This window comes from Pocillopora damicornis, chromosome 4 (genome assembly GCF_964200805.1).
Source record: "Pocillopora damicornis chromosome 4, jaPocDami1.2, whole genome shotgun sequence".
NCBI classification, from domain to species: domain Eukaryota; kingdom Metazoa; phylum Cnidaria; class Anthozoa; order Scleractinia; family Pocilloporidae; genus Pocillopora; species Pocillopora damicornis.
Window position 1 is genome coordinate 9,651,113 of NC_142673.1, and position 23,487 is coordinate 9,674,599.

General features: G+C 38.1%; 4 protein-coding genes and 1 long non-coding RNA gene across 10 annotated transcripts; 2 read left to right on the forward strand and 3 right to left on the reverse strand.

The window, feature by feature from the left end:
* Nucleotides 1-201: 201 nt before the first annotated feature.
* LOC149046748 (uncharacterized) lies at nucleotides 202-1,986 on the reverse strand. The gene is made up of 3 exons (XM_089202653.1): nucleotides 1,975-1,986; nucleotides 1,556-1,588; nucleotides 202-1,047 (listed from the first exon to the last, which is right to left on the reverse strand). The coding sequence occupies exons 1-3, from the start codon at nucleotides 1,984-1,986 to the stop codon at nucleotides 202-204; spliced, it is 891 nt and encodes a 296-aa protein (XP_089058779.1).
* Nucleotides 1,987-5,166: 3,180 nt separating this feature from the next.
* On the reverse strand, nucleotides 5,167-18,675 carry LOC149046749 (uncharacterized). 6 transcript variants are annotated; one of them, XR_016185436.1, is made up of 8 exons: nucleotides 18,536-18,620; nucleotides 15,913-17,156; nucleotides 15,026-15,078; nucleotides 14,646-14,701; nucleotides 13,420-13,462; nucleotides 5,487-6,516; nucleotides 5,346-5,399; nucleotides 5,167-5,193 (listed from the first exon to the last, which is right to left on the reverse strand). It is a non-coding gene; the product is annotated as an uncharacterized LOC149046749 (long non-coding RNA). The 6 variants fall into 6 exon arrangements; XR_016185437.1 differs by lacking the exon at nucleotides 15,913-17,156 and having other exon boundaries at nucleotides 18,536-18,659; XR_016185432.1 differs by lacking the exon at nucleotides 14,646-14,701.
* On the forward strand, nucleotides 7,812-9,311 carry LOC149046750 (uncharacterized). Its single transcript, XM_089202368.1, has 2 exons — nucleotides 7,812-8,035; nucleotides 8,623-9,311. Exons 1-2 carry the CDS (start codon nucleotides 7,840-7,842, stop codon nucleotides 8,943-8,945), a joined length of 519 nt encoding a protein of 172 aa, XP_089058494.1. The 5' UTR covers nucleotides 7,812-7,839; the 3' UTR covers nucleotides 8,946-9,311.
* LOC149046751 (uncharacterized) lies at nucleotides 8,775-13,023 on the reverse strand. Its single transcript, XM_089202367.1, has 11 exons — nucleotides 11,789-13,023; nucleotides 11,576-11,679; nucleotides 11,265-11,374; nucleotides 11,000-11,073; nucleotides 10,787-10,899; nucleotides 10,587-10,682; nucleotides 10,387-10,479; nucleotides 10,161-10,261; nucleotides 9,789-9,941; nucleotides 9,507-9,626; nucleotides 8,775-9,415 (listed from the first exon to the last, which is right to left on the reverse strand). The coding sequence occupies exons 1-11, from the start codon at nucleotides 12,052-12,054 to the stop codon at nucleotides 9,266-9,268; spliced, it is 1,380 nt and encodes a 459-aa protein (XP_089058493.1). The 5' UTR covers nucleotides 12,055-13,023; the 3' UTR covers nucleotides 8,775-9,265.
* Nucleotides 18,676-19,345: 670 nt separating the features above from the next.
* Nucleotides 19,346-21,034, forward strand: LOC149046752 (uncharacterized). Its single transcript, XM_089202369.1, has 2 exons — nucleotides 19,346-19,358; nucleotides 19,498-21,034. The coding sequence occupies exon 2, from the start codon at nucleotides 19,506-19,508 to the stop codon at nucleotides 19,872-19,874; it is 369 nt and encodes a 122-aa protein (XP_089058495.1). The 5' UTR covers nucleotides 19,346-19,358; nucleotides 19,498-19,505; the 3' UTR covers nucleotides 19,875-21,034.
* Nucleotides 21,035-23,487: the final 2,453 nt, after the last annotated feature.

A 23,487-nucleotide genomic window follows, 5' to 3' on the forward strand; every position in this document is an offset into this window, starting at 1 on the left:
CAGTCCTTACAGTTGAGCCGGTGCCGTCCGTAGCGTGTAGCCAATGATGGAACATGGAGATTAAAGCGAACGTGGTGCATGAACCTGGAATAAATCCAAATTGTGCGGGATCGATGGCCGATAACGGTACTGATTTCAATTCCTTATCGATAACAAAGCCCTCCGCAACCTTAGACAAGGTGGATGTCAATGAAATGGGTCTTAGGTCCTGATGTCGTTGACAGTAGGTGCTTTGGGGAGAGGTGGAACGTCGGCAATCTTCCAAGCCCGGGGAACTTTGCACTCGGAGAAGGAGGTATTAAGAATTTCTGCAATTGGCGCTGCTAGAATATCTGCATATTCCCTTAATACCCACTTCGGGAGATCTTCCGGCCCACCGGCACGTGCGCAGCCGATTTCACGAAGTTTGAGCACCACAGAGTGTTCATTGACTGAAATAGGCTGATCGTCGTCCATATCCACGCGCACACAGTCAGTTAAGGGCGAGTAATCTTCCATGACGTTGAAGAATGCCTTGTTGATTTTGTTTGCAAGAGTAGACTCGTCGCACACGAGGTCGGGGTGAAGAATAGAAGTCAAGCCACGCCCTGCTGTTTTAGCAGACCCGCAAAGCTGCTTAACCTCTCTCCACCAATAGCGTGGTTTGGAATCTTGCAAGTCCTTAACCTTATTTTCATAATACACCTTACGACAGTGCTTGCGCTTGCGGTTAACTTTGTTTCTAGGGGTCTTGAATAGGGGCTGATTTCCAGAAGCAAAGGCCCTTTGGCGGCAGGTAATGAGCTGCTTGAGCTGCGTTGACAGCCAGGGACGATCCGTCTCGTGGATTTTAATGGAGCGCACAGGCATAATTGTGTCCAAACCGTATTTGATAACTTCGGTCAGCAGCGACAGCTTTCCTTCACATGATTTATCAGACGTCAGCAAACTCGACCAGGAGATTCCAATCAAAAATCGCCCAACACTATTGACTTTGCTAGGGCGCTTGTCTCTCGATTTAATGATCTTGCGCTTTGGCTTCGAGGCGTCACGCGTAGATTCGTGCAGCTGGAACGGTGCACATTACATATTAAGACCAACAAATGGTCTATTCGATTTGTGTGATTAGAGATATCAGAAACGAGCTCCTCTACACTCCACCCACACGAGTGTTACTCGAATACCGATACACATTGACAGATAGCCCGAGCTCTCAGAATTAGCTTTCGTAAATGTATAGATATGTTTCTGTTACGAGATTTGCGAAATATGGGGACTAGTATCGGAATAAAAAAAAGCGATATTTAACCTAAAAATGGCTTATATAGAGGGAAAAGCAGATGAACCAAAACTAATTCCCTAAATCAGCTCAGAAAACATCCAAGGAAGGAACAAATATGGCAGTGACGTCAGTTATTTATTATTATTATCATTATCATTATTATATAAAACCAAGAGATTGTAAAGTGTTATAATCTCTTGTCAAATCACACCAGCTTATGATTTCAAGAATCAAAGTTTAACTGATCGAATCAAATTTCAACTAAGAAAGTTTTTTTTAAACTAATTTACTCACTTTTTCCTTAAATCTTGCCTCGTGAGCATCGATCTAGAAAGATAAGAAACTCGCAAAAATGAGCTGGTTACCAAAAGTGTTAATAAAAAATGTTGTTTGAACTTTTGGGTCAGGGTGAAGTTCTGCGGTAAGGTCGTAATATTGCTGCAAATATAAAAATATAATAGTGTCAAAACAGTTACCGATGGACAGTTACCGGGTGTTAAAGGGCGACTTTGCATTAATCGTGGAGTCTAACTCAAGTAAGGGCCTGTTTACATGGAGGTGGGGGGGCCCCAGGTAGGTGAGGTAACCCGCCTAGTTGAGGTAAACCGCCTGTCCATATAATTTATTTTATCTTGGAGAGGGGTGACCCGCCTAGGCGGGTTGCCCAGTCTGCAAGGTAGGGTAACCTTATCAGCCCGATATCTAATCTTTACCCGATTTTCCATTATTTTCAGAGAAAACTTCGCCTTCCTCCCCTTCCCCTAGAAATTTGTGACAATATATTAAGTAATTTCTGTCGAATTCGGTTACGATTGTCGCAGCGTTTTAGAAAATGTTTTCAAAGCCTAAGACATTTTTTTGTGTCGCATGTGAAAGTCGTTAGCGATGGCGAGTTTTTGGTTTGATTCACACGAAACAAGTCGTGTAGTTGGCCTGTCGTAAGCTTGTTGCATGCGAGAAACTCTGACGTACCGTGTAAATAGGCCCTTAAGCATCCGAAGATAGAGAATCCACAATCTATGAAAAAGTGTTGGAACACAGTTCTCAAGATAGGACTAACCTCCCCCTCGTACCTTGCGGTGTTAGTGCGGTAAACTAACATTGAATCTCACTTAGATTGTGTGAAGCAACATTGCAATGGGCAGGAAGCGGGAAGGGTTGGAAGTGTTTCAAAGACTTTTGTCAGAGATTGTAGCCCACTTAGGAGTGACTGATTCATTTCTTTCGAGGATCCTGCAGATCATCTGAAATATCATCAGCGAGGATACCCGAACGCTTATACTTATGGATATTCAAACGGTTAATGACAACATGCAGACAATGTAGTAAACTGAAACTTAGATTGCTGTGCTTTCGTCAATCAAACTCTTTACCGTATTCAACAAAGGATGAGTTTTGAAAAGTTCGCGATTTAACTAATCAGCTATATTATTTTTCCTATTTTAAGAATAGAAGTAATAACCTCTAGAACCAAATTTTTTCCGTAATATATAGTCGTTGCTCGTAACCAACAGAAATCTTCTTGTCATAAAAAGTAATAATACGATGTAACGTATTCCAGGCTGTTACAAAGTTCTCCATGGGAGAGATTTCCAGCTACAAAACCTTAGGTTTCGTATAATGGGGTACGATCACCGTTGCGTGATCAAAGAAGTTAAAAAGAAAATGTTTCTTACCTGAAAAAAAAAACAGGCGAGCAGAACAGCAGTTGTTCGGCGAGGTTGGTTTTAGATTATGGACCAAACGTGATCGCGAGTGAGTTTTTCAGTTGGCAGAACAAAGAGTTATTATTTGTCGGCAAACGGCACAAAGACTTTTCTCACATATGGGAATTGATCGCACTTGGCAAAGTTTTGCAGTCAAAATCTGTCAACGAGACACTTTTCTAAGTTGCACACTAACTTTTCTAGTTCGGAATTTATCCAGGAATTTGCCTAGAGTTTATTGGAAAATCGGCAAAAACATCAGAGACGCAGTAGGGCTTGGGTGTGGCAAAGAAAAGAGGTTGGAAACTTTGTGGGGTAAAAAAAATACAAATGAAGTGACAAAGGGTCGCGGTATTCACAATCATCGAAAGAGTAACAGATGATCATGATTTTGATGCACAGAATTCATTGAAAAATTCATTTGGGGTGTTAGGATATATTCTTTCTATGAGATAAATTGTTTTTCTAGAATTCTCTGAAAATAATGGAAAATCGGGTAAAGATTACATATCACAAGTTGGGATATATTTTTTACTTGTAGGATGAATTGTCCGATTTTACCCCATTTTTACAGAATTCTTGGAAAAATGCAAAAAAACCGGGACAAAGATTGAATATGACAAGTTAGGATGTATTCCACTGACAGGATGAATACTCAGATTTTACCCCGTTTCTCCAGAATTGATTCAACAAACGGAAAATCGGGGTGAGGATTGATTATGACACCAGATTGAGGAGTCAAGGCTGTTTTGGTTGCTGTAAATATAAAGTTTTTAAATAGATTCTTTGCAATTTAAATGTTTGTGTCATTTTTTAAAATTTTACTGCACTGGAAATGCACTGGATGCGAAAATCTGGAACTGAACAATTCCAAAGGAGGTTTTGTGGACAAATTCATGGGTCTGATGTGAACATGCTTAGGGTTAGCATTCTCTGTTCATGTTCTCTGGCCATGTCTAGGTACTATTCACAATTTGGAGCTGGGGGATTTTGGATATAACTTAAATTAAGCATGCTTCAAAATCCAATTGAAACTGTTAGTGTGGACACATGACACGTTGGGTGTTTAATTATTAGTATTACACTGTGCCAAATAGATTTCCTTTACTATTTTATTTAAAATTACAAATAGTCTTTCTCCTCAAGTAGCCCCTTTTTCCAGTCTCTCCACATTCCATAACGATGCTGTTCTTTGATGCTCAATAAGACCTATCCATCACTGTCAACTTGCTCTAAGATACTTGCCACATCTATCAACTCTTTTGTGGTCTCCTTGGTCCAAAATTCCAAGGCTCCCACTTGAAATGAAAAAATCTGTGTCGACTTCCCCTGCCTCCAGTAATCAAAATCTACCATTTCTTCTGTTGTTATCAATGCATGGTAACACCCTCTTGGAACATTCATCCCTTTCTCCTTCCTTAGTTTGAAAAGATATTACTCAGTGATGGCATTAAGGCCTTGGAATACCTTCCTTCCTTCTTTTGAATAGAGAATCTGTAGGGTTGGAATCCGTGAAGAAAATCAGTCTTCATTTGGAAAGAAACTTTAATGACACTCAGCTCATGAAAGGCTGTCTTTACCAAATTGGTATCAAAATGCACATTTGGCCTACTTTCATTGGGTTGGTTGGTTAGACTTCTTTGCTAATGAAGTACCACTAACCAAGTATCAGTATGTTAATGATAATATGCTATGAATTAACTCAAAGGAAAATGAAAACAACCTCATCTTTCTGTTAACCCAACAAACAAACTTAGCAAACTTAGAAGGAGGAACATCCATCATTAGATGTATTTATAATAATTTAACTTAAAATTTATTGCAGACATCAGGCAATAAAAACATCCAAAACTGGAAAACTGGTCATCAAAGGATAAATGAAACAAAAGTAATAGTAATTATAATTGCAGTAATAATGACAATAATATAATAATAATAATAATAATAATAATAATAATAATAATATTCCCTTAAACTACTTGGCATGTTACAAGAATATCTCTGCATAGTATAAAATAATGATAATAATGATATTCCCCTAAACTACATAGCATGTTACAAGAACATCTATGCATAGTTAAAATTAACATTAATAATGATACTAATAATAATAATAAAGTAAGAGAAAACCTAAACAAAAGAAAACTATAAATCACTCACAAATTCTGGATACCTCATAAGAAGCATCTTTGGGAGGCTCAAAATCTTCATCATCTGGTTCACTGGCTGTAAAAAAAAGCACAACAATGCTTTCTTTAGCAAATAACAAAAAAACAAACGAGGTTTATAGAGATAAATAATTATGGAACAATGTAGCAAAAAACTCATCTTACAAAAATAAAGAGACAAAGAGTGAAAATGGTCAATACATTAATTACCTTGAATATCATTTCCACTTGACAACTCTGTGTCTTTGTCCAGTTGTTGAAAGTCTAATGGAGGAAGAGGAGGGGGGAGAACAAATAAATCATCATTCATATCTTCATAATCCTCCTCAAAATCTCCTGATTCATACTTACCAGAAAAAAAAAACACCAAAACCAGTAGAAACCTCTTCCATGGTTTTTTCAGGACTAAATAGACTCACTCCTGTTCTGCATTTCTTGATTCCATCTTCACCTATTTTTGCACTGCTGTCTTCACCAGCACAAATAACAAAACAGTATCTGCCAGTTTTTCATAACCATATTTCTGGCATCCATTGAAGCTTCAATCTGCTAAATAAAATAAAGCATTTGTGAATAAGTAATAGCTATATAAGATTGCTACCTTTAACATACATTTATTGATTAAACCTTTATACCCTAACATCAGTAGGCATATTCTCCATACTGTTCTCTATACATTTCCTGAGCTGTTGACAAGGAGAATTTGTCTAAAAATCAAGAACTTTATAAGTTGTTGGTCATTACCTTGGTTCTTGTGACCTTAATGTTTGATTCAGGGGTGAAATTGTAAGGAGAAATTTGATGGCCACTCTTAGGGGTTAAAGGGTTAAGATTTTTTCTTTCATTAATGTATTGCAAACTGTACATAACTGGTAAAGTAGATCCTATTTAATGGTTCAGAGATGACCTTTCCACAAGTACTGGAGTTGAGGCAATGGAAAATATTATTGCATGCTCAGTGTATTGTAGCATGATAGTATTTAAAAGTTTCATGTTTCTGAATTCCAGCAGTGGATAACTCTTGTACTCCAGCACTGTTATCTTCCAGCCCCTCTCAGCTGTTCTCAGTTTCTCAGCAGGAGTTAACTGTTGTATTCCAGTACTGTTAATTTCCAGCTCCACAAAGCTGCTCCAAGATTACCAGCTTGGAATAAATATTCTTTTCCAGTACTTACTTGTATTTTCCAGTGCCTCAGTGCAGTGCAAGCTGTTGTCTCTTTTGTTTTCCAGCTGGAGGTAACTGCTATTTGTAAGCACAATTATTTTCTAGCCTCTCTAGGCTGATCGTAGTTTTCCTGCTTAAGTCAACTGTTATTTTCCATAAAACAGAACAATGTACATAAGGACCCAGGCATGAAGCAAAGAAACCTTCCTTGGAAACCTTGGAAACAAGATAATAATGTTTTTAATTGCTCAGATCAAAACTAAAAAATTTAATTGTTTGTTGAAAATGATAATATATAATGTTATATAATGTTATATTTCACTTATTTTGAAATCACTGGTGGTCCCTGTAATCTGATTGGCTCTAATTGGTGCAATTTATTCACGAATCACACCATTTTTTTGCCTTAAATTGCATCTTTTTCCCAGCCAACAAGGAGGCTACACTAAAAACAAAACAACCAATTAGACTTCAAGGCTTGTTTAAAGTAACCAATCAAATTGCAGGAAAATGAAAGACAAAGAGTATCATGTGGCACATTTTGCAACTTTTGTTCCCAATACTTTTATTCCCCCCTCCCCAAAAAAAAAATGAATTTAATTTCAAACCAGCTCAGTACTACATCAATAAAATATTTGAACTGACCAAATCCTGTATTTGGGTGATTTCAAAATGGATGTAATAAAGTGGTAATTGAACCTCATGTCATGCAATTTTGGTCTGAAATCATACTTGTGATTTCAAATTGAACTCGCACTGCATGCTTGTTTGATTTTGAAATAACGCATATGATTACGGCCCAAGTTGCACTCCACTCAGTTTAATTAACATTTTAATGTTACATAATGTTAAAAATATCAAGGCCAACAGTAATTCTGAACACAAACTTTAATAAAAAAAGCATTGCTTATGAATGAGACAAAAATGTGCTTTGAAGTTTCCATTATACCTGAATAATGTCTGTGTAAAATTTGAGCTCAAATGTTGTATTTTTAACTTATAACTCTACTCCAACCTATCTTTACATGTAACTGCTAATAAAATAACCCTCCATCTTCATTATGATCTAAGTAAGCTTTTAAGGCCTTCCTGACATTTTTTTAAAGCATGGCCTTGCAAACCTTTTCTTTTAGCTCCACTGATAAAAACATTTAGGGAAGTCAAATAATCAACTGGCACAACTAGTGCTTAAACACGAAGGCGCGCTATAAAAGGAGAGGTGCCTTAGGTACCTCTGGATCATTTGTCAATCAACCGTCGTGGCATACAGAACTCCAAAACAGCTTGAGCTGCAGTCAATACAAGGCACTGACCAGAGGCGCATTTCTCGTTAAATTTCTACGTTTTCATCAAAATGGAAGAATTTGTTGAGGTTTGTATTACCTTCCTCCGAACGAAACCGTCTTCGTTTTTGGCGGTAAATTTGAAATTCGAAATGATTCGCTTCGCCATCGCCCAAAATTGCCATTGCGTAATTTCATGTCTGTTTCCAAATACTGGATGTAGATAACTGTAAGAATAAAAAGAAAAGATGAAGAAATGTTCAAGGCATTTCTTCAACAATGTGAAGGGGAAGTGCTGTCAACCCAGCGGAAGAAAAATAAAAGCAGAGCGACTGTTGCAGGCGAAGTTCTGGAGCGCGCGAGTGAACCGTCGCCGACCACCGATTCACTTCAACATGTCCAGGCGTCGATGTCGCCAAACGAATCATCTGTACGGGCTTCCTCCACAAATGGTGCGATTTCTTTTTCTTTTTCTTTTTTTTAATCTAAGTATAATATGATTACAACAATACTGGATGATCCTTGACCTTTGGAACAATACATTAGAAAGGTAACTTAGGATTACAGTTCGACACTAACAATCACTGTGATAATGTATCACCAAGATTGAAACACTCGCGTAACACTATAATTTCTCAGAAGTAACTAATTGCAGAGTTTTTACAAACTAGGAAATACTAGTTAGAATATACTTGCAAACCACACATTTTTTCGTATGATGCGACAGTTCATGTCTTAGACTGCTTCCTTTTGATGCCTTCATTTTCCGAAATGCAGCCTTGCGTGACACCTACAAAACGTTTTGCCCTGCCTAAGAATGTTTTGAAAGGAGTTATTTCTTTAGAACTACAGGTTGTATTTATTGCAATATTTTATACTACACCTTGGGCAAACTTGTCAATGAAACATGAAAAATGTACATAAAAATTGTCCAAAATAAAATGTAGGCGGGAAGACCAGTTGTACGATCATATCAGACTTCATGACTGTTCAGTTGCGCTTTCGCTCTAATAGTTGTTTTACTTTGTCTCCACAATAGCTGATGCAAGAGGGGACGAGTTCGAAATGTGTATTTACTGTCGGCAAACGCCATGTGTAACGACCGACAGTCGCGAATACCTTGGCTATCGCGAAGCACATATTCAAAATCACGTGCGACGAAGAAAAGATTACAAGACGTACTGGAGAGCATTGAACAAATGTGGGCTCTGGAAAGACCCTATTTATCAGGCTAGAAAAGTCGAACTGGGGGACCACGTTAATGCTGTGCGGGAAAGGATGCCCAATTGTGTTATAAAAGATGTGAGGTCAAGGTTTCCTAACCCTCCTGGTATTCCCTATATGGGGCATAAAAGGGAATAATAAAATTCTCATTCAAATGCCCACGTCAAAGAGAGCCCAAGTACCAAATTGTTTATGGTCCATTTTATAATGTCCACACAGCAAATTATAGTGACTTTCCTATAAGTTAGGAAAAGATATACAGTGCAGAGAAAAGTAACAGATAATGAGTCTACTTGGAAAATACCTAGTGTCAAACCTCATACTCATGTTTTCATCACTTAGTACCAGCAGTTGGTAGAATTGGTCCTCCCTAATGACCTCACATATTTTACAGGACATTTGGGCTCCTAGTTGTAATTATCACAGAAACTGTGGTGCAATGGAAAACAGATGAGACATCATTTGTTTATATTAAAAAAGGTAGACCAGATAGTTTCTCTGAAATGAAATGTTTTTGAAGTAAGCACCCTGGTCTCTGCCAAGCGATTTGGATGCCTGGCATGTTGGTACATCTGTAGAGACGATGCTTCTCGATTCACATTTTCATTCTGTAAGACAAATAGTCAATAAGCATGAGAAAGCAGTGAATCCAAAAAGTGCCAAAGTTATTTTGACGAATTAACAACATAAGTTTCTTACCCAATCAAGAATGGCTAACTCCATGCGCATGTTGTATGAGTCATCCCCATAATGAATCCGCTTTGCAGCATAAATGAGCATCACTGAATGGAGAGACTCAATCCAATATGTTTCCCTGCACTAAAGAAGGCAACAAATTATGGGTGATTTTTCTTTAACTGGAAAATGAATTATTTTGTTCAACTCATCTATGGCCCTTACCTCAACATCATTAATTTGGAAGAAGAGATAAACTTCTTCATGCAAAGAAACATAAACATACAGCATGTGTCAATTATTTACCCGCATGTAGTCCGATGCATGCCTATAAATTGAAGTGCTCATAATGGCTTTCCTGTAGGCAGCTACTGCTTCAGGTTTAGTTAACAGTCTTTTGCCCATCACATAGCCATTCTGCTTGCACCGTGACTCCGCATGGCATCTGACATGATTACCCTGAGTAATAAATACACCAAGTTATGGAAAAATAGATTAATAAATCAGTAGTAATAATTATAGTAAATATAATGTCTCTTGTTCACCATTATTAAAGAAATATGTGCAATCTTTGAGGTAATGATCATGTCATATCTTGCAAGAATAACACAACAAAAGGTACTTACAAAAATGAAAACAAAATACTATGTTCTCTCAATAAACAGTCATTCAAATTACCTGGTAATGGTCAACTACATTCAACAGTGTACCCTGAAATTCTTCTTCAGTGGGTGGACTGTTCTTCATGCAGAAGTACACATGAGTCCTTGTACTTTCCACTGTAAAATATTCACAATTATTATATTCCATTGTATTCATCTCATATCAAGAAGGAATTTGACATCTGCAGATAATTGTAGAGAGAATATAGCTTCCGATGACTCTCATAAGAGAGATATCTTACCTTTGTCGGACAATTCAAAAAACCACTTTGAGCCCTCATCCCTCTGTGGTCCTGAGGCAACTTTCTTCATTGCTTTAGTCACAGACTTTGCACCTGAAAATAAACAAAAAATTTTAATACCAATAAAAGGCCAATTTTCAAGAAATAGTCATAATAATCAAGACAAAATGAGCCAAGAAATACAAGTGTATACTGAGTACCATGCCAAGAGTCAAAGGAATTAAGCATTCCTTTTGACAAGATCCATGTTTTTAGCTGTAATACAAAGTCATGTGCCACCTCTGGAACATGGAACCCTGAAAAAAGAATTACTTTAGTTGCATTATAAAATATACTTCTGATCTCCATATTTGTACTACATATGTGATATGATATTATTGAGGATGCAAACTTATCATACCTTGTGTCTCACAGAGATAAGTCAACAGCCCTTTTGTCATAGGGACCTCACGGCTTACTGCTGAAGTTTCATTGGCCTTACTCCAGTTGACAACTGCTAACACCTTTTTGGTCCTAAAGATAATCAGTGCAAATGAAATGATTTTAGGAATGGTGTTGAACATAATAGAGGTTCAACATATCATACAAAGAAATCAAGTAGAAAGCATCTTACGAGAAAGAAAGGGCTGACACTGTTGTGTGTGCTGCTGATCGACTGGAATCATGCCTTGCATCTGTTATAACACACTGCAGGAAAATGGTAGAAATCAAAACATAAAAATGGTCACATTTCTCTACTCACAGATATTTTCAAGATTTACAATCTGATATAAGATTTTATATCTTTGTACGTGCCAGTCTACATAATATACTCCGAGTATGGCAGGTGTATAAGTATGTGGCCAAAGACAAAATGAAGTTAAAATGACTACTTGTACCTCTCCATTCACAGCATATGCAGGGTTACTCTTCACTTGTTCTTGAGCAGCCAACATCGACTCATTGGAAACCCTCTTCACAACTGTCAAGTAACCAAGCTTTTTCAAGACTGTTGAAGTGATTAAAAATAGAAGTATTTTAGAATGCATCTGGTAGGGCAGAAACCAAAGAAGGAACAGGTCAGTCAGTTTGAGCTATCTTGATAGAACATTAATGATTTAACAACCTGCAAACTGCTGTTGACTGCCTTCTCCTTGCAAGGAGAAAGACTACATGATTTTCAGAGCATCTGAGAATGTGCATTGCTAACCTGTGTCGAAGGTCTTTTCTCCCTCTGACCCGATGTTGGCTGCTTGACAGAAACTTGTGTATTGTGTCTCTGTCAAGCCACAGGACAATACTCCATGAATCAATCTATGAAAAAGAGAGACAGATAAGTGACCAGTTACAAAAAACAAAAACTCTAAAATACCGAGATGATAAATTTCAGTAAATTTCGAGCAAAAAATGAAAGAGTGCTCACCTCAAATTTACATAGTACTTTGGAGGAGATCCTCCCATGATGGGGGAGGAGAGCCACTTGAAAGAATCTCCACCAACACATGAAATTGTCACTGACACGACATGACTCTGTCGATTGAAGACAAGTGATTCGCAATCGAGGGGTTTTCCACAATAATAACATGATGTCGATAGCGTATTACAGAAAAAAGAAAACAGAGTTCGCAGAGATTCTTCGCTGCAGAGATGTATGGAGTCGTTCTCTGCTGAAGATGCAGTGATTTGCATTCTTTGTGGCGTACGTTCTGCTTGTGGAAGAGAAATTGGAGAAAAAAGGATCACTGAAAGGCAAAGAAATACCCAAAGATGGAGTAGAAGAAGCTGAAGGAATCGAAAACCGTGCAGTTGTGGATGGTGTAGAGAGAAGAGAGGGGTTCGGACTTCCCGTTAATGATAAGCTCAGATCGCTCGATGTCAGTCGTTTCCTCTCAATTTTCTCCTCAAAAGCTAACAGAAGAGCTTCCATTAAATCTGCATTCTGTGTGCTTGTGGTCGCTTTTGTGAGATTCAACGAGCCTCTGGCCATCTTTATGCGGTCTTTGATGCCGAGAAGTCTGCTCTCCTGAGTTCGAGGAACTTCTATGTTGAACGAGAACTGAGGACCTCGATCCGTTGGACGCTTTTTCTTGGGTACAGATGGGTTATTTCCCTCAGCCATAACGATTAAATTTCCCAATAAAAATATCTTTCGAGCAGCAACAGCCAAGACTTTTCCCCAAACTGAACTAGAGTTGTGAAATTCTGTCTCAAAATCGCACTTACTTGCGAAATCATCCATACTTTAGAGGTTTTGTCACAGAATATTGTCACAAATAATAATAGTCTGAGCATTGCGCATAGAATGTTTCATGAATCCGCTAGTTTCAATGAGAATAATCTGAAGGCTCGGAGAACCAATGTGTATTAGGGGCTTGGGACATAAGCCGAAGTTACACGGCGCGAATTTTGAAAAGACAACTGTACGAGTGTCTCGTCGACCGCAGATCGCGCTTTGAGCGGCCGAACGATAACTTAATGCCAATTAATATCAAAATGAGCTCAATTATGGGAATTAGAGTCAACAAGACGCAATATCTTCTAATTTATTGACACAAAAAAACACTTAAAGTGTGTCTTTTATGCAGACCGTTTCACTCATGGTGGGACCGTTGGTCGCCATATTGGATGAGTTTTGCATTTGAGCTGAAACAAAGGGGAGGAGCCAAGCTATTTATAGTGCGCCTTCGTGTTTAAATACTAAGTTGGCAATTGACTGAGACACCATTAGCACCACAATAAAAAAGCAAGAACCCTCAACTGGCTGAAACTTGCATCATTTATAAGTTACATACTATTCTTCCCACATTTCCTAATAAATTAACCTATATTTAGTGGACACCTCTATAACACAGACACTAGGGAAGGTTCTCAGAGTGTTATAACTATAAAAGTAATAGCTTTCACCGCAGTTTAAAGTGATTTAATTTTTGAAATACAGTTAACTTCTCCACTTATCACATAACACCTGTGCAAAGCATATCAATTGTAAATAACAAATATGGAGAGTTACAAATTACTTTCAGTACTTTATAGTGCAAGTAATGTGTTCCTTACCACCATTTTTATGTGTTTTATTTCCATTTACAGATTCAAGTGGCTGTAACAAAAAAACCAATTCAAACAATTTTACCTCACTTCCTAAAGCAAGAAATCACAAGGCTAAACAACAAATGTAGAAACTTAGACATACTTTAGCTAGAACCCTAATTCAAAAATAAAAAAACTACCCCCCTTGCAAAAAAAATATATATACTACTGTCTTTGGTACCATCCTGTTTCTCCCCTATTTTCTTTTTTTTTTTTTTAACATTTCTTTTCTATTAATTTGCAAACACATACCATGCTTCTTCTCAATGGGAAGAGTTTCCATAAAAACCCAAATAACCAGAAAGAGTATTGGCACGATAGATAACCAAATGAGTAGTGGTATCAAATTAAAGCTTGTAGCAATTCATCAACCTGACTATTATACCCTATTCTTTTCCCCAGGTCTATGTGAACTAGATTTTGAGCACAGAATGCAATACCTCACCAAACATCCACTAGGATGACTCACTTAAAAGTATACATGATTATCATCTCTTGCAGAGATTGCACACTTCACTTCAATGTTTTTATAACTACTTATATGGGGGCTTTGGTAAGATTGTGGAAAGGGGGAAAACATTTGAGCAGCTGGGAGGGACAAAACTGCATGACAGTGTGGCAGCCATTTATTCCCACTTGGACAACAAAGTCTAGGGAACCTTTCCTGGAAATTTAAAAGTTTGGATGTCCAAAAGGGTCCATTTGAGGCCACTATTTCTCAAGTTGGCTAAAAATTATATCTGCTATGAGGGAGAGTATTGACACTGATTTAATGAATAGAGTAGCTTTTACATAACGAACTATATAAACATTACACATAGCAATGTTGTCTTGTAGATGATGTCTGTGTGGTCTTACTTGATTTTTACTGTTGCCTTGCTCAGATTATGAAATTTTGCCCTGGACAACATTACATTTTGGGGCACAGTGCTGTGATTTCTGACACAGTATATTTAAAGCAATTACTGATGGCAAAGGAATTAATTGGTACTTCAACGATGAATGTAGAGCACAGCAATCAATGTAAACCATCATACCAAAAAACATGGTGACTGGTAAATTCACCCAGAACTCTCTGCACAAGAAAATCCTGTAACCACTCAAAAAATCAAGCAGAAAAGGTCTGAAAAATTTAAACTTTGCATACATAATGTTGTTGTTTTGTGAAATATTGCTTTCTACATAAGCCTTACCCTAAGAATAATGGTAAAATGTACAGGCATCATCTTTGTCTAAAAGTGGATTGAATCTATTGCGTAAACACCAGAAAAAATAATAATATTGATACAAATAGGCTGAGGGTTTAGTTTAAGTATGCTGTGGTTTTGTTTTATCCTTAGTTTAATTCTTTTACTTTTAATTGAGGCCAAATGGATAGTGACATATCATCTCACCATAACTTAGGCTAAGAGCTAAATTTTATCTTTCTTTAAACAAGATGCAGTTTTCATTCATATCATTAACAAAACCAAAGGAAACTGATTTTTACACCAAGGACAAAAATTAAGCACAACACATACCTTTTTATAACTAGTGCATAATTTGTCAAGAAAATGTTTACAATGGAGCTTACCACCTCATCAGCACTTTTGTTTACTTTGCTTTGCTGCTGGTTCTCATCCATGCCTGTATGAATGACATTAAGGGTGAAAGGATTTGTATTTTCTCCACAGAAATAGTTGCAGAGAGAGTCTCCATTGATATATGGATTACCAAACACTCACAATGAACACCAACAAGACCAAGTTCTTACTAACAAGTGTAGGAGCAATAATCACTAAAAATGGGCAACAGTCTGTATTGAATAAAGTATTCATTTGTGCATGAATTGGTATTTATTTCATTTTAATGTTTGTAACATACAATTGAAAAAGTATGTAAAATGTGGTAACATATAAAATACATATTATTGTGGTATTCCTCATAATTTAGTTAAAGGGGTTTTATTCTAAATAGATCAAAAGAAAGAAAGTGGCATAAGTCAAGAGGAGGAGGCGAGCGTGGCCTAGTGGTTAGGGCGCTGCACTTGTAAGCCGGAGGTCCCGGGTTCAAGTCCTCCTCCCTGCCACTGGATGGATTTGTCTTCAGTGGCCCCGAATTCAACTCCTGCACGCTTTGTAAATAGCCAACTGGTCTGCCTCCCACCAGTTGGGGTTTTTAACGAGTTTCTGTTCATTTACGATATTTGTTTCCTTATTTACAGTGTCCCCAATTAGCACAGCAGTGCTAAAATACACTGACACTTAAATAAAGTTTTTTTTTTTATGTCAGCCACTGATTTAAATAGAAAATCACATATTATTAAGTGATGAGTAGTTTTGCTTCAAATGTGTGCCCTTCTGGGTGAGCAAAGAGAATGATAACCCCACTGTTACTTGCTAGAGAGCAATAGGAGCCAGCACCCTATCCCTTAAGAGAGACCAGATCTTCATCATATGTGTAAGCAGTTTGTAAGTTAACCTTCCAAGATATGTGAAGTTTGACATCAACCATACATCCTAGCTGAATATTGTTGTCTTCCACTGTATCCATAATAGCCATCAGTGTAGATACTACGAGATTGCTACATGTAACATAATACAAGTTATTATGAGGCTGGAAGAAAATCACAAGTTTTTCGTCATTGAAATACCGAGATCTGTCCTGCTTTTTAATCGTGTAATATCAAGTTTTGCATGTCCCAAACAAAATTAAAAAAGTCAGTCCTCAACACAGAAGGATTCAGTGAATCCAGGTATCATCCAGCTACATGAAATCTACAGGAATTTGGCACAAAACTTGCACGTGATCTTTGAAGAATGGTTGTAATATTTAAATTTTAAAAAAATACTAGCATGAAATGTGACAAAAACCTTACTTTATTGTACTAGCTCCAACAGAAAAGTAAGGAAAGCCATAAGGCAATGTCAAATTCTCGTCTTCCTAAGCTTTTCAATGTATGGAATAAAATTTCCCTGATACCTCGCACTTAAAGATGCTACCAGAATCTTACTCTTCCACTGAGGCATCCCAAGAGGCATCAAGGATAGCCCATGAAATTCTCAAACTCTGAGCGCAGAAATCTTAACAATCTTTTTACACTTTTGCATTGCATCCCTCCCCTAGTTGGGAAGTGACACACAGAAGACACAATCACAACACACTTTGATTGGAAGAAGTAAAACCACATTCTATTGGTTATAAGGTGTGAGGACATAACTACAATGGAAGACACAACTGCAATGCTACACACAAGCGCTAACCTCAGTGACCGTATTTCCTGAAACAAGCGCCCGAGCACTTGTTTAAAATTTTGACATGGAGGGGACGCTTATTTGAAGGAAGGTGCTTAATCAAAGGGGTGCTTCAAAAGTTTTCCTTTTGGGAAAAATAGGGAAACAAAATCTGCAACATTATCCACAAAGCCGATAAGTCATTATCAACATCGTCCGCTAGTTTAAACAAAAGGGTAAAGACTTAATTGCTCTGAAAAATGACAGGGAAGAAACCAAGAAGCAGGAGGACAAGGCAGTTGTAACTAAGGACCTGTTTACATGGAGGTGGGGGACCCCAGGTTGGTGAGGTAACCCGCCTAGCTGTGGTTGAAAAATAAAACGCATTTACATGCCATCTTACAACCTCAGGGAGCTGGGGTGAGGTTTCTTGAGGTCGTTGTTGCCCTTGCAATTAAGGAGTTTGAGCAGAGGCGTCCCAAGCACACATTTCTAAAAAGACGAAAGATTAATTCTCAGATACATACGTATTTATTCATGAAAGCATCACGCATTGTGTTACGCAGTGTTTGGTTTCACAAGGAACCATTGACAAATAAGTTATACTGAATAGTTTGGGAAACCAAATATGGTTGATTTACAATGCTAAATATTCCAAAATGTGAACATTTTACACTCCTTGTATGTCCATTGTGGTTTCTGGTCATTTCTGCCATGAGACGGCTAGGAAATGTACAAAGTTTTAAAACATACATGTTTCGATTTTGAGCTTCTTGCCAACCTTGACACGTTTACATGGTAAATTGTCACCGGGCAACCTGCCTAAGCCCTTAGGGCCTGTTTACCCAGGTAAATGAGGTAACCCGCCAAGGTGTGGTAACCCACCTGTCCATATAATTTCTTATTTAAGGGCCTGTTTACATGGAGGTACTGGGGACCCCAGGCAGGTGAGGTAACCCACCTTTCCATATAATCTCTCATTTTATCTTGATCACGTTTACATGATAGGTGGGGTAACCCTATCAGCCAAGGTAACAGTTTGCCATGTAAACGTCTCAAGGTGGGGTAATCCGCCTAGACGGGGTCGTCGCACTCATGGCGAAAAGCTCAAAAGCTAAACACGTATGTTTTAGAACTTTGTGCATTTCCTAGCCGTCTCATGGCAGAAATCACCAGAAACCGCAACGGACACACAAAGAGTGTAAAATGTTCAAATTTCGGAGTATTAAGCGTTGTAAATCGACCATATTTCGTTTCCCAAACTATTCCTTATGACGCATCAAGTCTACGATTCCTCGCGTAACCTAACACCGCGTATCACAACAGGTGACACTTTCATGAGTAAATACATACATGTCCAAGAATTAATCTTTCGTCTTTCTCGAGATGTGAGCTTGGGACGCCAGTGCTCAAACTCCCTAATTGAAAGCGCAACAACAACCTCGAGAAACCTCACCCCAGCACCCCGGGGTTGTAGGATTGCACGTAAACGCGTTTTATTTTTCGACCACGGCTAGGCGGGTTGCCTCACCTACCTAAGGTCCCCCACATATATGTAAACAGGCCCTAAACTAGATTTAATACGCTTCTCTTGGATAGGATTAAAAATAAAGGTTTGCTCACCTTTTAAATATATCTAAGTAAATAAATATTAACTTCATAATATTTTATCCATCAATATCATCAATATGGCCATAAAAGCTTAAAAAGAATCTCGCAACATGAACGGATACGTCCCCGTCGATAGAGCAAGATTTTCTTCCACGAGAAATATTGAGACCGACGATAACTCAGCGGCAGATTTTCCACAGCATATAAGTTAGATTTAATATGCTTCTCTTGGATAGGATTTAAAATAAAGGTTTACTCACCTTTTAAATAGATCTCAGCGCAACCATGCGAAGTTGATCAAGACAGCCATTTTGAATTATTACTATCATGTGACCAACCAAACCTCCCTCCCACGTAAATATATGAGACCACGAGTTTCGGTGAAGTACTGAGACATTCCATGTCAAACCTTAGATTACAACCATCGGCGTGTTGGTATTTAAAAGGCTTTCATTAAGTTCCATCAAAGCTTAATCATGTAATCTTCTCTTGATCCTCTGGGGTTGATGTCTATGTAAAACAGCTAAAGTGTATCTCGGCGTCGCGATGTCGCAATCGACTCATGTTAGGAGCTGTCCTCTAATGACAGGGTGATTTAAGTTATATCTACAGGAAGATCGCAAAATAAAAGAAGGAGAGAAGAAACAGAACGGCTAAAAATTCAGCTGTAAGACAAACTGCTGCTAAGTCTTCACTCTACATAGCACCGGACGCATTTTATTTGTTGATGAAACTTGCGCGTTCCATTTTCCGTGGATCAATTGGACAAGAAGGAGCTCCCCAAGCAACGGTACGGTAGATTGTGTCCTGGGCTTTACTTTTCCTTCCAGTTTAAAGAATAAACTAACAGCAATAGCGTGAACTTGCTGATTAGTAACAACATATAAGATTTTCTTTTCAAGAAAAACAACCACAGTGAACCCAGCGTCCGGGGTTTTTACTAATTAAATATTTTGATTGACAGTTGTATGACACCTATGACCTTGGCGAACACGTGGTGTTGCTAGCAGTTTCGTTCAGTCTGTGAAAAACACATTCAATTTAAGTCCACGTAATTTAAGTCTACGTACTTTTGTACTTCAGGTAAGATGAAAATCGACCATATGCTGACACTGGATCAACAGTTATCAATCACTAGCTTTATGTTCGATCTCATAGCTAGTTCTGCGTTGAAAATATTCCGTAAGGCTCAACTCTAATTCTGTTCGCTACGATTTTACAGATTGCAATATGGAGACCCAAGCATACGACCTTGTTTGTACAGAAAATAGAGACTTTCTCTACGAAAGAGAAGGTATGCCTGGTATAAATCCAGATTTTGTATACATGAATAGAGAGGTTCACACTTTGAAAATGGCGAGTGGAACAAGAATTGTTCCAGACACGGACAAGAGAGCTGCTGCGAAAAAACCTAGGAAAAGAAATTCTGACAAAGATAGAATGAGGACAGAAGCAGAACAGACAGCTTATAAGAAACTTAAAGAGATCATTCCGTCCCTAAAGGATCAAAGGAGGACGACAAAATTACAGACAATCAGAGAGGCCGTTGTATATATTCAGAAACTCCAGGAGACCTTGACTGGAATCCGCCGCATCTGAGCGGAAGATGGTAAACATTGAGCAAGGTTCAAGTTTAAAATATTTCTTTAACAACTTTGTAAACAAAGTTAAATCATTAAGATTATTTGATATTTGTAAAGCAATTATCCTATTAATAGTGTAAAGTTGTAATATGCATGTTATTTTTTTAGTGACCTTCAGTTACACTAAGATGTCCGTAAGTTTATGTTACGCCAACACGCATTAACAATTTAACCAAGGAAAAACGCTTTTGAGTTCAAAGCAAAGTTAAAAGAGCGTGGTTCTTACTCAGTCAGTACTTACTTAAAAATTACTTTGTACACGGATTACCACAACACAAGCTAAAAGCAGATATACATAGTCTTTAGAGTTGACAGGAGTTACTCCTAACGCAATATGTTGAAAAAATGTTAACGTGTCAAAAATCAAGGGGAGTCCGTAAAACGAAGATGGGAACGGCGGACTGCAAACGGCGGACTGCAAACGGCGGACTGCGAATAGTGGATGGAACAACAAAATTAAAATCAAAAATACAGTATCAAAAATTACGTCATTATAAGCAGAAACATCTTCGCATCACTGTTAGAAATTTGTTGAAAAAGTTCGGAAAGGGTCGAAAATTGTTTAAGTGTTCTAAATTTTATACTCCACACACTCAAGTATTTAATTCTGCATCTGTCTATGTATGCAAGCTTTCCGAGCTTTTTCAGACTGATTTCTGGCAGTAATCCCGAAGATATTTCGTCTTAGGGTGACCTAGTTTTAAATAATTCATCTCTGATGTTGTCTCTGTTTTCCACCGTCCGCCATCCGCTGTCCTCGCTCGATAAACTTGTAAACGGTTTGCCACTACTTGTAACTTTATTCCAAATTCTTTTCTATTTTTGCTTTCTTGTGATACGGTTTTCTCATTGGCAGAGAGCATTCTTTAAGTAGATTTTCCATGAGAGTGGCATTTTTGAAAAGATTTATAAACAAAATACTTTATCTAATTTATTTTCAATTTTTAATTTCAGTAAAGTGGCCTTGCGTGACATCCAGCAAATTTGGTACTGGCGGCTTTGATTTCTCAGCTTATTCCAGTTTAATTTCATTCACATTTTTCCTAAAAATGAGCAAACTCAAAGCCAAGTTGGCTTTAAGAATCATAGCTATTAAATGCTTTGTTTTTCAAACTGCACGGTGTTGTTCAGTAATTTTGTATATCCTTGTACACTACAGTGGTAAACCTTTCCCGTTTGTTGACTCTATATCAAAAAGATCTTAAAAGCTTTTGGTGGAAATTCTAAATAACAGTGACAGCCAACGAAAAATATCCTTTAAAAATCATCAGTTTCGTTAAGCATCCTAACGTCAAAAAATGAAACAAAATCTATTTTACCAACTTCCCCCACTCGTACTTACAGATCGCCATTCATTCAATGATGAGTGACAAGGTGCGTTGCGTGACAACAGCTTTCTCTAAATTTGTATGCAGCTCCACAAACTCTCCTTCCATTACAAGTTTCGCCTACAATGCCAAATTCGAAATAACTATTCCACTTGATTAAATTTTTAAACTTTCCGCTATAAGGTGTTGTAAGTTTTCTGTTACAAGCCTCAAACAAGTTAAGTTAGTTTATTTATTTAATGGACTAAATAAGCACAAATTTATTATCTTGATAACAAAGGATAATTGAAAAAAAAAAGACAGATACATGAGAGTCCATGCATTTTTATCTGAAACTCATCGTTCGCTTACAAACGTCTCGCAAACTTGGAAGAAGCTTTACTGCCTACTTAAAGTAAGCTTCATGCTAAATAGACGTCAATTAAAATCATTCGTTTTCTCTGTTATCACTACAATCAAAAGCAACAGGTTTTCATATGAACCATTTTTAAGCTGTTCAATACTTACGGATTTAATTAGAAGAAAGAGAAACAACAGCTCAGCACCATTGCTTCTTCTATCTTGGTTGTATCCTTTAAAGGAGTAATGGCAAAATTCATTACGAAACTTGCATGGTGTTTAAAAGGCAACCCGAGAACAAGTCATTTATACCACCACTAAACGACATGAGCAGTGAAGGGAATAAGAAGGAACGCACATACCTTGTTTTAGCTGTCGCTTAAAGATCATCTATCATCATGTGGCTGAAAAGGGAGCGTGAATGAAAGAAAACGCTGGCTGCGAGAATTCGTTCCCAGTGTGCACTTGAAGATATCGCTGCGAGGTTATTCGGAATACATTATTACTCGGAATATATTATTATTAGGAATATATTATTATTCGGAAGTTCCGAATAATTACACAACAGTGCGTTGCTCAGTTCAGTTGCTGTGCTGACTCCCTCCATCCCTCAGGTTGGCGCCAACAGAAGAATCTGTCGTATGTACGTAGGCCCTACAGAAAATAATTTCCCACGATCGCCTTTGAGAAAAAATTTTGAAAGAACATGATCGAAAACCATTGTTCAATCGAATGTCCTCGTAATCCTTACGTCCTGGTCTCATGAAATATTGAGAAAATTCACTGAAGCCCTCGTTTCATGAAATTGTCTGTTTGTTCTCTGTTTTCTACCGTAAAAGAACGCAAAAAAATGGCAAAGGGTGCGATCCTTTGGGAGGATCCGGATTTGGATTTGTGATCCGAGATTACACAGATCATGTTGCACGAAAGGAATAGAGTTTTAGACGAGCTGTCAGAGGATTCCAAAAAGTGCGCTATCTTAAGACTTGTGTCTACACGTGGGTTACTGAGCTCTTCCCTGAATGGCTCGTCTAACTGCACGGGCTTTTAGCGCGCACTATTCATTAGAAAGTACATTTTTCCGTGGTAAACTCAAACGATGGAATTAAGGGCCTGTTTACATGTAGGTGAGGGACCCCAGGTAGGTGAGGTAACGCGCGTAAGTTGGGTAACCCGCCTGTCCATATAATTTCTTATTTTATTTTGATCACGTTTACATGATAGGTGGGGTGACCCGCCTAGATGGGTTGCCCGGTCTGCCAGGTAGGGTAACCCTGTTAGCCGGGGAAACGTGTCAAGGTGGGGTAACCTGCCTAGCCGGGGTCGCGTTCATGGCAAAAAGTTCAAAAGCGAAACATGTATGTTTTAAAACTTTGTAAATTTCCCAGCCTTCTCATGGCAGAAATCACCGGAAACCGCAACGGACACACAAGGAGTGTAAAATGTTCACATTTCGGAATATTTAACGTTGTAAATCGACCTTATTTGGTTTCCCAAACTATTCCGTATAACGTATTAAGTCAACGGTTCCTGGCGAAACCAAACACCGCGTTACACAACGCGTGAATAAATACATACATGTCCGATAATTAATCTTTCGTCTTTTTCGAGGTAGGAGGTAGGGGACCCCAGGTAGGCGAGGTAACCCGCCTAGCCATGGTCGAAAAATAAAACGCGTTTACATGCAATCTTACAACCCCAAGGTGCTGGGGTGAGGTTTCTTGAGGTTGTTGTTGCACTTGCAATTAAGGAGTTTGAACAGAGGCGTCCCAAGCTCACATCTTGAATAAGACGAAAGATTAACTCTCGGACACATACGTATTTATTCATGAAAGCGTCACGCGTTGTGTTTGGTTTCGCGAGAAACCGTTGACTTAATACGTTTACATATTTGACGTTGAA